The sequence below is a fragment of the Cetorhinus maximus genome, chromosome 24, assembly GCF_964194155.1.
Source record: "Cetorhinus maximus chromosome 24, sCetMax3.hap1.1, whole genome shotgun sequence".
In the NCBI taxonomy this organism is placed as follows: Eukaryota; Metazoa; Chordata; class Chondrichthyes; order Lamniformes; family Cetorhinidae; genus Cetorhinus; species Cetorhinus maximus.
The window spans coordinates 17,642,861-17,655,295 of NC_135902.1; the positions used below are offsets into that span (position 1 = coordinate 17,642,861).

General features: G+C 44.8%; 1 protein-coding gene across 2 annotated transcripts in view; it reads right to left on the minus strand.

Moving 5' to 3' along the window:
- Window positions 1–12,435, minus strand: part of spata20 (spermatogenesis associated 20) — a 382,219-nt gene that overhangs the window by 322,141 nt on the left and 47,643 nt on the right. For both annotated transcript variants that reach the window (XM_078570778.1, XM_078570779.1), the window contains exon 9: window positions 3,441–3,515. In XM_078570778.1, coding sequence (XP_078426904.1) covers window positions 3,441–3,515 — 75 coding nt within the window. The remainder of the gene's footprint in view (window positions 1–3,440; window positions 3,516–12,435) is intronic.

Sequence of the window (12,435 nt, forward strand, 5' to 3'; positions counted from 1 at the left end):
GTCTATGATTCAAGTGATGACATGCGACTGTTATCAGACAGAACAAAGACAGGAACTGAGCCCTGATCACCTAGCCTGACAAACAATTTGTTTGTGTCTGCTGTTTCATTAACAGACTGTCAGTGAACGGATTAGCAAACTAAAATTAGCTTGACATCATAGCAGGATTATATCACAGGCGACTGATTTATCCTAATTGAATAATCTATAGGTTTCTGCAACAATTAATTGAATATTTGGCTGCATTAAAACACCACTAGAATAATTCTGCTTCCATGTTAAGCAAGCGTGTTGTGGCTTGTATTGCATTGCCTCAACATCGTACTTAACAAGTTGCAGCTTCTCTCATTTTGTTCATCCAGTCTTATTAATTCTCCAGCTTATAAAGATTATAAACATATTTAGTGTCTTTGTATTGACAATAGTGCGAAAGGGTTGGATTAAATAATGTCCAGGTTTCAGAACACTTATGCTGACCGCAACATTTGCAGTTGAATTTTCCCTTCTGCTATCCTAAGCAGAGCTCAACAGATCTGCTGGAAGTAATTCCATGGAATCTCAAATCAGAGTTTATTTGTTCTATTCCTGTTTTGCTGTATTTTCCTCCTAAGAACAGCAGAAGAGACATCAAGGTGAAGTGCACAATACCATTGCTAGGCAGTGGGGGTGTGGGTTGGGGGGCGGGGGGCTAGAATCTTTCAGCTTATGTGATTGCTAGCTCATGACGAACTTCCTCTCAGTAAAAAGAGTAAGAGCAATTTTGACTGGTTGGCCAATACAGGAACACTGACCTCAGTGTTTGCTGACTTGGTGAGGTGCTGAAGGCCTGACAGTCCTCACTCCTGCTACTGGAACCAGCCTGTCAAAAGGCAGGGAGAGAAGAAATTTGCAAGATGGAAAAATGTTATTGTTCACTATTACTCAGTTTTCATTTTATAAACGGGGCTCTGATAGAATGTATTCAATCTGTAATTAGAGAGTCTTGTCTCAGTGGTGGCACTCTCACCTCTAAATCAAAAGGTCATGGATATAAGACCCATTCCAGAGCCTTGAGCACACAATCTAAAGCTGACACTTCAGTGCAGAACTTAAGAGTGCTGCACTGTCAGAAGTATCATCTTTCAGATGGGATGTTAAACCGAAGCCCCGCCTACCCTCTCAGGTGGATATAAAAGGTTCCACAGCACTATTCCAAGAACAGTGTGTTATCCCTGATAAACTGACCAACATTTATCCATCACCAACATCATGAAAATCGATTATTTAGTCATTATCTCATTGCTGCTTGTTGGACCTTGACATGTGCTAATTGGCTGCCGCATTTCCCATGTTACAGCAATCAATACTCTTTAAAAGTACCTCATTGGCTATGAAGCATTTTGGAATATCCTGAGGTCCAGAAAGGCACTATATAAATGCAAGTTCTTTCTATCAATGAACACAATATTTAACAATGAGCTTCACTCTATAGCCAAAGAAGGGAAACTCTTATATTTATTATCGTATCTCCGTGAAACATCACAAAGATCACATGCAAAAAAATTACTCGGGGATGCAGTGGTTACAGTTATGCAGGCAAACAAGGTAAATATTTTGCATGCAACAAGATCCCAAGAGCACAAATGTGACTACTTATACTAATTTTTGGTTGAGGAACAACCTTTCGTAAGAAGAGGAACTTCTTGCTCTTCCTTGCATATGGGAACTGAGCTCATTACCAACCAACTACTGAAACAGGCAAAGAGGGTCCCATTTCAACACAAAGACAAAATGGCTGGCAATGTGGCACAACACTGAAATGTCAACACAGGTTATTACTCAAATCCTGGAATGGGCTGGAAACCACAACTGATGGAAGCGCCAAGCTTAATGGAACAGGACTCAGCACAACCCAGTCCTGGTAAGGTAATTCCAGAGTGCATGGGTACCAACAAGTCTTTCACGAGCTGCCTGCAGCCTTTGACATAGTTGACCGACACCATCCTCCTCCAATGCCTCTCCACCATCATCCAGCTGGGTGGGATTGCACTCGCCTGATTCAATTCTCATGCATTCAGTCATAGCCAGAGAGTCACATACAATGGGATTTTTTTTCCTACTCCCACCTCTGTTGTTCCCTAAGGATTCATCTTGGCCCTCTCTTGTTTCTCATCTACATGCTGCCCTTTGGTGACTTCATCTGAAAACATAGCATCAGTTTGCATACATATTATATATATATGTATAGGCTGATGACACCCAGCTCTACCCACACCATCACCTCCTGACTCCTCCGCTGTTGCCAAATTATCTGGCTGCTTGTTCGACATCCAGCACTGGATGAACAGAAATTTTCTCAACCGCAAACTACATTCCCTGACTACCAGCTCCATCTCTTTCCCTGACAACTGTCTTGAGGCTGAACCAGAGTGTTCGCAACTTTGATGTCATATCTGATTTCCAGTTGAGCTTCTGGCCACATATCCACCATGCCATCACTAAAAACACCTATTTTTGCCTCTATAACATCGCCTACCTCTGCCCTGCCTCAGCTCATCTGCTGGTAAAACCCTCATCCATGCCTTTTGTTACCTCTAAACATGATCATTCCAACACACTCTTGGCCAGCCTCCCACTTTCTACCTTCCATAAATTTGAGAGCATCCAAAACTTTGTTGCCCGTGTCACACCAAATCTGGTCACCCAGTGTTCAGTGACCTAATTTGGCTCCCAGTTAAACAGCACCTTGATTTCAAAATTTTCATCCTTGTGTTCAAATCCCCACTTGGCCTCACCCCTCCTTATCTCAGTATCTCCCTATCCTCCAGCCATACACCCTTGCAAGTTCTGATGTTAAAGGACAAAATCAGGTTCTGTTGTGAAGCTGCTGCAGTGGAACAGCCTATCAATCACTTTGCAAGGCTCTGCAAATGAATCAGCTTCCAGTCTGGTTCCATGACTCAATGAGGCCGGCACAGCAAGAAAGAGTCAACTTAAATCTCTGGTCTTTGCTCAGTAAGCTGATCTTAGCAACAACAACTTATATTTATATAGCGTTTTTATTGTGATAAAACTTGTAGGGACACGCGAGGCCATGGAGAGATTTTGAAAAGAAAAAAGAGAATTTTAAAATGGAGATGTTGCTTAACCGGGAGCCAAAGTACATCAGTCAGCACAGGGTGATAGGTGATCAGGACTTGGTGCAAGTTAGAACATAGGCAGCAGAGCTGTGGATGAGTTCAAGTTTATGAAGGAAAGTATGGAGACCCGTGCCCCGCAGAGTCTCTACCTTCAAAAAAGAAAACATTTATAAAATCGACTTCCATTTCCACACAGAAACACGCATGGAGAAGAGAGGTGCATCATAAATCAACTGCTACATTCACGGTACAGGGTCCCTGATGAATAGACTCCAATAATTGGTAATCAAATGGTAACACTGGAGGAAAGTGATGACTTACCTGATCACTCAGATCTCGAGAGGCATAGAGCAGAATGTCTCGAGCAACATCCGCAAAGAATGTGTCACCAGATATCTGTGAAAAGATGCATCACTGTTTAGATTCTGAACTGCTGACTGAGCAAAAAGACAGCCCCAACTCAACTCAGAACGAGGTTAACTGCAAGCAGCAGTGAAGCAAAACTTTCCAATTTACATGTAAACACCTCTAAATACCAAATGACATCAAAAGTCTTTTCGTAAGCGCTCCCAGGATATGGCACATGCATAATCACATAAACGTATTATCATCTCCAAACAGTTCAAAAATGAGCTCCATAACAGAAATATTGAATGGTGCAAAGGAAGAGCCTTGTACTACATGGGGGAGCTGTACAGTCAGAACCTGGGGGATATGATTTTAAAAAGGAAAAGTGGTTAACAACAGGGTGCCACAGAGACCTTCCACACTGTACAACTTTGATGTAAAACTACACAAAGTTTTCATTCAGCTCCTGAGGAAACAAACAATATTGGTTAAACATTCAAAATCTAAGACAACTCTCAGGGTTTTTCACTTTCTTAATCAAGTACCTAACACACTTTCCTCACTATTACCGTCCACCTCCTCCAATTTTCTCCCCTTCTGCGGCTAGGGGAAAGGAGCAAAGCTTGGGCATGGGGCAAGTGTCATAAACACCAGCCTCCCCTACAACACAAGTTCAAGTAGCAATGCCTGTGCACCAGCCTAGACTGAGTTTTTTTCTCCTGCAAGAAGTGCCCTCAACTATAATCCTACAAATCTCAACTACTGTGCTAACGTAGTCTGTATCTGCTCTTTATCCTTAACAACAACTTTTTAACTTGGAGGCCCGGGCTGTGGAGCAATGAAACTCACCTCATCTGATCATCATCAATGCAATACAGGATCACTGCATTTCACCTCAGAGTCACGGGAAAAAGAGGGAGAAGAGAATAAATACCACCTGATCAACCAAACATGGGTGGTTGAGAGGATACTTTAGGAAAGAGATAGAAGACAAACCAAAGCAACTCTACTTGAATGTGATGCTGCTGGTTGAACTCACCTTGCTTCATTTATCTGGGCTTGAAACTGCCCAAAACAACTGAATTGAAAACAACCTGATTAAGGATTGGATGCTTCTTTGGGTTAGGAAATTGTCCTTTCACTTCCTGGGTGTGGAGGTGAGCTCACCTGGGTTGATGGAATTGTCTGCCAGCTGTACAAGTTCCGAAAGAAAGTTCAGTCAGTCCCACTTCAATTCCCATGGGTCCACAACAAAAAATAAATTTTCACTGAGGGTGGTTCTGTCTCTATCACATTCTATCGCTGAACTGGTGGTTTTTGATGTGACAATGTTGAAGGAGCTTTACTCTGTATCAACCCATGCTGTACTTGCCCTGGGAGCGTTGGATAGATATTGTAGAGGGAGCTTTATTCCAACCCATTCTATGTCTGATCTTGGAGTGTTTCTTACAGACACAGAGGGTCGAATTTAGTTGCAGCAACGTGAGTCCCGCTGGAAAACCGGTGGGAGCTCCGTGTTGTCTTTACACGGGTGGCCCAACGCTATTACGAGGTAATCAGGCACTTACCAAGGTCGGGCCTCCCACTGAATTAAGGTCCCAGTCAGGTGGAAATCTCACCTCAGAGAGCTACCAGCCAGAGTCTGGCAGCCCACAGTGCCACCGGGAGTGCTGACCACTGCCGCCATTGCACTGGGCCTACCAGGGGATCGGTGATGGATCCACCAGAGACAGGTAAGTCAAGTGGGATGGGGTTCTCAGGGAGAGGGCACCAGCCAGGTTGGGGATGGCAGGGGAGGTGGGGTGGGGGGGGGGGGGGGGGGGGTGGGGGGGGGGTGCGCGTTCAACAAGGGCACTGGGGTAGCTTCCTGCAGGCTTCCCCTTCCCAATGCCGGGTCCCTCGAACGAGCACCGAGTGCCTTTAAACCAGAAAACCCCCCAAAAGGCCACACGTGTCCCCTACTCACCACTGGTTCAATACTAATGGCCACTTAAGGGTTTCAAATTGGCCTTCGGCCAGGAAGGCCACAAGGATTGAGCTACATCCCGCATCCTCCCGCCCAATCATATGGCCCATACCCAACCCCAAACTTGCCTCCAAGGAGGGATTAAATTCCACACACACAGTGAGAAACAGAAAGCGTTCTGCTCCCTGACACTACCATTGCTCATCTTGCCAAACACAAAAACGTACCCAATAAAATTGCATTGTTACAAAGGCAGGGCCAAATAAACCTACTTACTCAGCCAGCAACGGAATATCCTCACCTCTCTGAGTTTAAGATTGATATCAGCCAGTGAGCCAACTGAGAACACTGTCAATAAAAGGCTAAAGGGAAAAACAAATCCTTTTTGTTAGAAGACTGAAAAATTTCAGAGTGACTTATCCAGGGGAAGGTTAATGAATGACGCCTGATTACTTCCACCAGAAGTGTCCCTGGGTGTTGAGTGTCTGCCATTATTTTCTCGGATAAGCAGTCCAAAGAATAAGTGGCTCAAGTCCCCAGTGAGCTCTCATTTCCTGAAACTGTTGTCACTTATTGATTTCAACAAGTTACTGCCTGATTAATGCTTTTTAAAAATTCACTCCAGGAATGGTTCCAGCCGTCGCTCGAAGATGACAGAGAAATAAAAGCAGGCTCAACAACTCCAAGTTGTCTAAGAGCACAATCATGCTGGAGCTACTGATGCCAGGCTGATTTACTGGCTGCAAGGCTGATTCTCACCCACACCCACTGAGTCATTAGTTTGTGGGTTCAATATTCCACTGAGCACAAAATCTAGATTGACACTCCAATGCGGTACAGTTGGAGTGCTGCATTGTTAAGTGTGCTATCTTTTGGGTAAGACATTGAACCGAGGCCCCATCTGTTGTCTCAGCTGTGCCTCAGGAAGAATATAACGGCCTTCGAGGGCAGATTCACAAGTATGATACTGGAGCTACAATGGCTAATTTATGAGAACAGGTTGCATAAACCTGCTTCACATTCCCTTGAGTTTAGATGGCTGAGGGGTGATCTAATTGAATGAATAAAATGGCAAAAGGCTTCAAAGGGTACATACTGTACTGAAAAAATATATTTCCTCTGGTGGGGAATCCATAACAAGGGGACACAATCTTAGTATGAGAGCTAGACCATTCCAGTGTGAAGTCAGGAAACACTTCTACACACAGCACGCAGTTGGTACAGTTGGAGTGGAACCTAGAATATTCATGCCCAAAAAAGCTGCAGATGTGGGGGCAAAGGGGAGTCAAATGCTATTTTCAAGATTGAAATGGATAAATGTTTAAGGGTTTAAGCAGATATGTAGCAATGGCATGTAAATGGAGTTACAGCTTAGATCAACCAGGATCCAAAACAATGCAGAACAATTCAAAGAGTTGACTGGCTTTCCCCTGTTCTGATGTTCCTAGTACCACTCTGGAGTTGCTAAGACCAATGGGACCTCTCCTTCAGGTGGATCTCACTGCAGTATTTCTCCAGAGTCAGATTAGAGTCATTCCATCACTCTCGCATCACTGCAAAGCAGAACTACCAAAAGTGGCAGTATACGTGCTCTCTGAGCTTCACCACTTTTTTTTTTATATAAAGCTGGAAAATTAACTACATGAACAGGAATAGGCCAGTTAGCCCCTCGAGCCTATCCTGTTATTCAAAGAGATCACGCCTGATCAGTGACCTAACGCCTTTGCCCTATATCCCTTAATACTTTTGGTTAACAAAATCAATCAATCTATGATTTAAAATTAACAATTGCTCTAGCATTGATTGCTGTTTGTGGAAGAGATTTCCAAAGCTCTATCACCCTTTGTATGTAGAAGTGCTTCCCAATTTCACTCCTGAACGGTCTAGCGCTTTTGGACTATGCTCCTTAGTTTTAGGCTCCCCAACCAGCAAAAATAGTTTCTCTCTACCTACCCTTACGTTCCCCTTAATACCTTGAGAAATTCAGTAAGTTTAAAGGCCTGCTGTGCTCTGAAAAGGTGAGTGGCATTAACAGTTGACAACTGGAAATCCTGTATTAAGCGACAGGCGCCCATGAAATCTGAGGCCAGGCAGTAGACCAGTGCATGGAGCGGCACCAGGCACCAATATTAATAATGATGCATCCAGTTATCATTCACCCAGGACCCATGCTCAAGCATGAGTGAATGTTGCACTGAGATGACTGAATGGCTATCTCACCATGCCATCCCAGTAGCACGGTGCTGCACAGTTACAGTGCCTCAGTGACCAGCACATAGGTGCCAGGAGACAGTACTGACATTGCCTGTGTTTATGCTTGCAGAAGTGCGCTCAGAATGTCAAGGAGTGCCAACAGACCAGAGAGAATTGCTGTTACCGCCATGGTGACCTCAATGGAAGAGGAGGCCATGCAGATCAGATGGGTCACTGCAGGACAGCCTGTCGCTGAGAGCAAGGCAAGTGTAGAGAGTATGGTGAGTATGTAAAGATTTGATTGCGTGCAATATTCCCTAATGTCGGGCATGGGGCATGTGTGAGCTCTTACCGCTACTGGAAGTTCCTTATCAAGAGAAGACAAAAGGTTGAAGGACTACATGTTTCACTTCAATATTTTATTCCATCAGTTCCAGCAGTACATGAGGGACAGACAAGGTAAACAGCCACACAAGCTCACAAAATGACTTCTACCTGAAGATACTGTGTCACTTCATTCCTATGCACCCTCCACCAGCGCACATGCACTCCTTTGGTGGGCTCCATTGTGCGTTCAGCGCGGGTGGCACTATCTGATAAGCATTTCGCAGACACACAGGGCACAGTTACAGCTGCAGCCACTTCTCTTGAAGGAGGGAGGAGAAGCCCAGAGATGTTCAGCACCAAGCAAATTGTGAGCCTCAGGTATCATTACCAAAGCATTTGAGGCTCCAGCTGATTTATCAAATGTGTGAGGATCTGTTGGAGTTTCCAGAAGCAGTGAAATCCATCCACCCCATGAGTGGCGCCATATTTCTGGCATGTGAACGCATGAAATCCTCCATGGAGAGACAGATGGAACGTAGGGAGTACAAGCTGAAGTCCAGAGGTCAACGGAGTGTTGCATGAACGATATGTACCAGCCGTGCACCTCCCCATCACCAGGAGTGCAGCAACTCCAGGCAACCAAAGGAGTGAATGTATGGCCTCAAAAGGCAGAGGAGGAGGCAGGCTTCAGGCAATGGGGTCTTCGCTCTGGGTGCTTCTATGCTGAAGACATATCCTCAGCCCTTGAAGGGTTTCACAAATGCTGAATCCTGCTCCATTACTGAGGCGACTCCAAATGTGCCAGGTAGCCCCAAATGTGCTAGACACCAGTAGGGTTCAGGTACCCAGGAAATGCAGGCCACAATCATCTAGCGCACCAAAGCAAAAAAGACAGCAGCCTACCTCCACTAACTCCAGGCGCTTGGGGAGCACCTCGTAGAAATTACTGTATGCACATATCTAAACGCATGGATTTACTGATTGGCGTTATTTTGTGTAATGTGTAATGTTTAATGAAAGAAAAGGTTGTTGAAATGCAATCTATAATGGATTGTATATTTATTTCAGTGCAACAGTTCACCTTAGCCAGATGTTAAATCTGATGGCTGGAATGTCTGTAAAGGCAAGGGACTCTTGATTGTTATGATGAAGGCCGTTGCATATTGTGGTTACGAGCTCACAGAGATACTGTGGGTCTCCAATGACAGGTCAGGAACTACATCTCTGGGAGAGAAATTCTTGACTCCTCCTCCACTTGTCCTGAAGCGAAACGTTTCCTGGTCAAAGAGTTGCAATCTCCCTGCCACGTATGTCTGTGTCCTGTGGCCCCACCAGTGACCTCTTCATCAAGTGGCAACTCCGCCAGATATATCAAGGCATTGAAACCTCATCTTCAACAGGCCAATGGCTTGCTTGATGGTGGCCCTTGTAGTCATATTGCAGCAGTTATATGTGCCCTCTGCCTGTGTTCGGGTTGCGTACAGGGGTCAGAAGCCATGATTTCAGAGAATACCCCTTGTCGCCCAAAATCCAGATATGAAGGCACTTGGGTGGCCTGAACAGCTGAGGCAATTGGCACTGCCTAAGGATGTAGGAGGAGTCATGGCGGCTTCCTGGAAACCTCACAACATCTGCATGAACCATTTAACAGTGGTCACACATAACCTGGATGACTGAGCGGGTGGAAACCCTTTCACAAGGGCACCTGGCTGCTATGAAGGAGTTTAGATGGCCACATGAGTACAGTAATTGGCCCCTGAATCTAGGGGAATCCCCCATAGTGCCAAAGCTCACTGTCCTCTTGGCCTGACTGGCATGATCATTTTTAAACAACATATTGGCCAACTTGACGATACATGGCATCTGTGACCTCCTTTATGCAACGAATAGCCGCTGACTGAGAAATGTCACAAAGATCACCGGACGATTCCTGGAACGATCCGCTGGTGAAAAAACTGAGTGCCACATCACCTTTAATATGACAGACACTGGGTGGCTTTCACTTCCCAGTGGCCTCAACTCCTGTTCCATTATTCTACAAAGCTCCACTACTACCTCTCTGAAAAGGCATGGTCATTATTTGCATTGGCATTGTTGCTCAGACATCTCGATGAAGCTGAGCCTTTGCCAGTGCACCTGTTGAGCCGCGTAGCGTCTTCTGCAACCAGGCTGCTCTCTTTGCCCCATTTGCCCTCCTCGTCCACCTCCAATGGCTTCCTCCAGCTGCTGGAGCTCCCCTGGCCTCTACACAGCCGCCCACACCATCTAGCTGCATCCCCATCTCTGGGCCATTCCTCACTGGAAGTGTCAGAGTCTGAAAAACTAACTGCATTGTCAGATAAAGCCTCCACTATCTTGAGCCTCCTAGGAATCTGTTTTGACTCCAGTGGCTACTTAGGGACTGGGACACCCCTTTCCAGCAGCAGCAAATCATTTTGGCCCCAATGCCCATAGAGCCGGTAAACATGAAAGCTTGGCTTGGTTTGAGAATCCACACTGCAGACAAGTTCACAATCCCGCCATATATCTTCACAACTTTTCTGGTGCTAATACCTCACCTCATTGTAGTAGGCAAGTCCCTGCATTTCCCATGCGCCACAGCTAATATTAGAATCACCTGGGAAATTCTTAGTCTATTGGGCCGTTTAATTTGTTAAGTATTGCCCACATCCAATCAGTCAGCCAGTAATCTGGCACAGCAGACACTTTGGGGAAAAAAATCGGCCAATGACAAGGAGACGTCAGAGCGCCTGCCCAACTCAGGGTCATGCTATTTTACTGCCCCATCTTCACTTTCATTCCCTCCTCTTTTCACATGCACACTGAGAACATCCAGCTTTACCTCACCACCGCCCCTCTCTGTAAAATTGCTTGACTGCTGGTCAGACATCCAGTGCTGGATGAGCAGAAATTTCTTCCAATTAAATATTGGGAAGACTGAAGCCAATGTCTTCACTCCCCACCAGAAAGTCTGCTCCCTAGCTTGACTCCGTCCCTCTCCCTGGCAACTACCTGAGGCTGAACCAAACTGCTTGCAACCTTTGTGTCATATTTGACCCCGAGATGAGCTTTCAACCAAATATTTGCACTGTCACTAAGACAGCCTATTTCCACCTCTCTAACATCGACTGGCTCCACCCGTCTCAGCTCATCTGCTGCTGAAACCCTCATCCAAGCCTTTGTTACCTCCAGACTTGACAATTCGAACACACACCTGACCGACCTCACAAAGCTCTGCTGCCCTGTGTTCACTGACCTACATTGGCACCCATTTAAGCAATGCATCAATTTTAAATTTTTCACCCCTGTTTTCAAATCCCTCCATGGCCTCCTGTGCCCACCCCCTCCCCCCACCCATCTCTGCAATCTCCTCCAGTCCTAAAGCCCTCAGAGATATCTGCGCTCCTCTAAATCTGGCCTCTTGTGCAGTCCCAATTTTAATCCCTCTACCATTGGTGGCCCTGCCTTCGACTGCCAAGTCCTTAAACTTTAGAATTTCCTCCATAACCCTCTTCATCTCTCTACTTAAATTTCCTCTTTTAAAACACTCCTTAAAATCTACCTCTTTGACCAAGATTTTGGTCATCTGTCCTAATAGCCCCTTATATGACTCAGTGTCATATTTTGTTTTATAATGTCTCTGTGAAGCATCTTGGAACAATTTATTACATTAAAGGTGCCATAAGCTGCTGTTATTATTTTCTTCATTACTGTTATTTTGCTGATGTTAATTTTGGTGACTCCCTGTCCCTGATTCAAAATTCGTTTCCTTGGTATTTCTGGCATGCTGATCTCTTCCTCTTCTGTAAATACTGGCAAAGTGATTTTTAACATGTCCACCATTTCCTTAATTTCATTGACAATATCACCATTTCTGGCTTTCAAGGGGCCCACAATGCTCCTGGCCACTTTCTTTTCCCTATTATAATTGTAAAAACATTGTGTTAATTTTGATATCCCATGGAAATTTCTTTTCATACTCTCTTTTTGTAGCTCCTCCTATCTGCTTTGTCACACTTTCCTGTTCTTTGTATTTTTCCCATTTGTCAGGATTTGTGCTCTTTTTCGCATTTTTATCTGTTTTTCCTTTTAGATTTATGTTGATACTACCTTATCCAGTCTTCCAGAACTATTTTTAAGGGCAAGAAGGGGAAAGTAGCATAAAAATAATGTTACTTGACTAGTAATTCAGAGGCCGAAGAAGAGTCATACATACGGGTTCGAAATGTTAACTCCGTTTCTCTCTCCACAGATACTGCCAGACCTGCTGAGCTTTTCCAGCGTTTTTTGTTTTTATCACAGTAATCCAGAGACCCTGATTAATGCTCCAAAGATAAAAGTTAAAATTCCACAAAAGCAGCTGCGGAAATTTAAATTCAATTCATTAATAAATCTGGAATTAAGCGGTAGTCTCAGTAATGATGATCATGAAACTACCAGATTGTCATAAAAACCCACCTGGTTCACTAATATCCTTCAAGG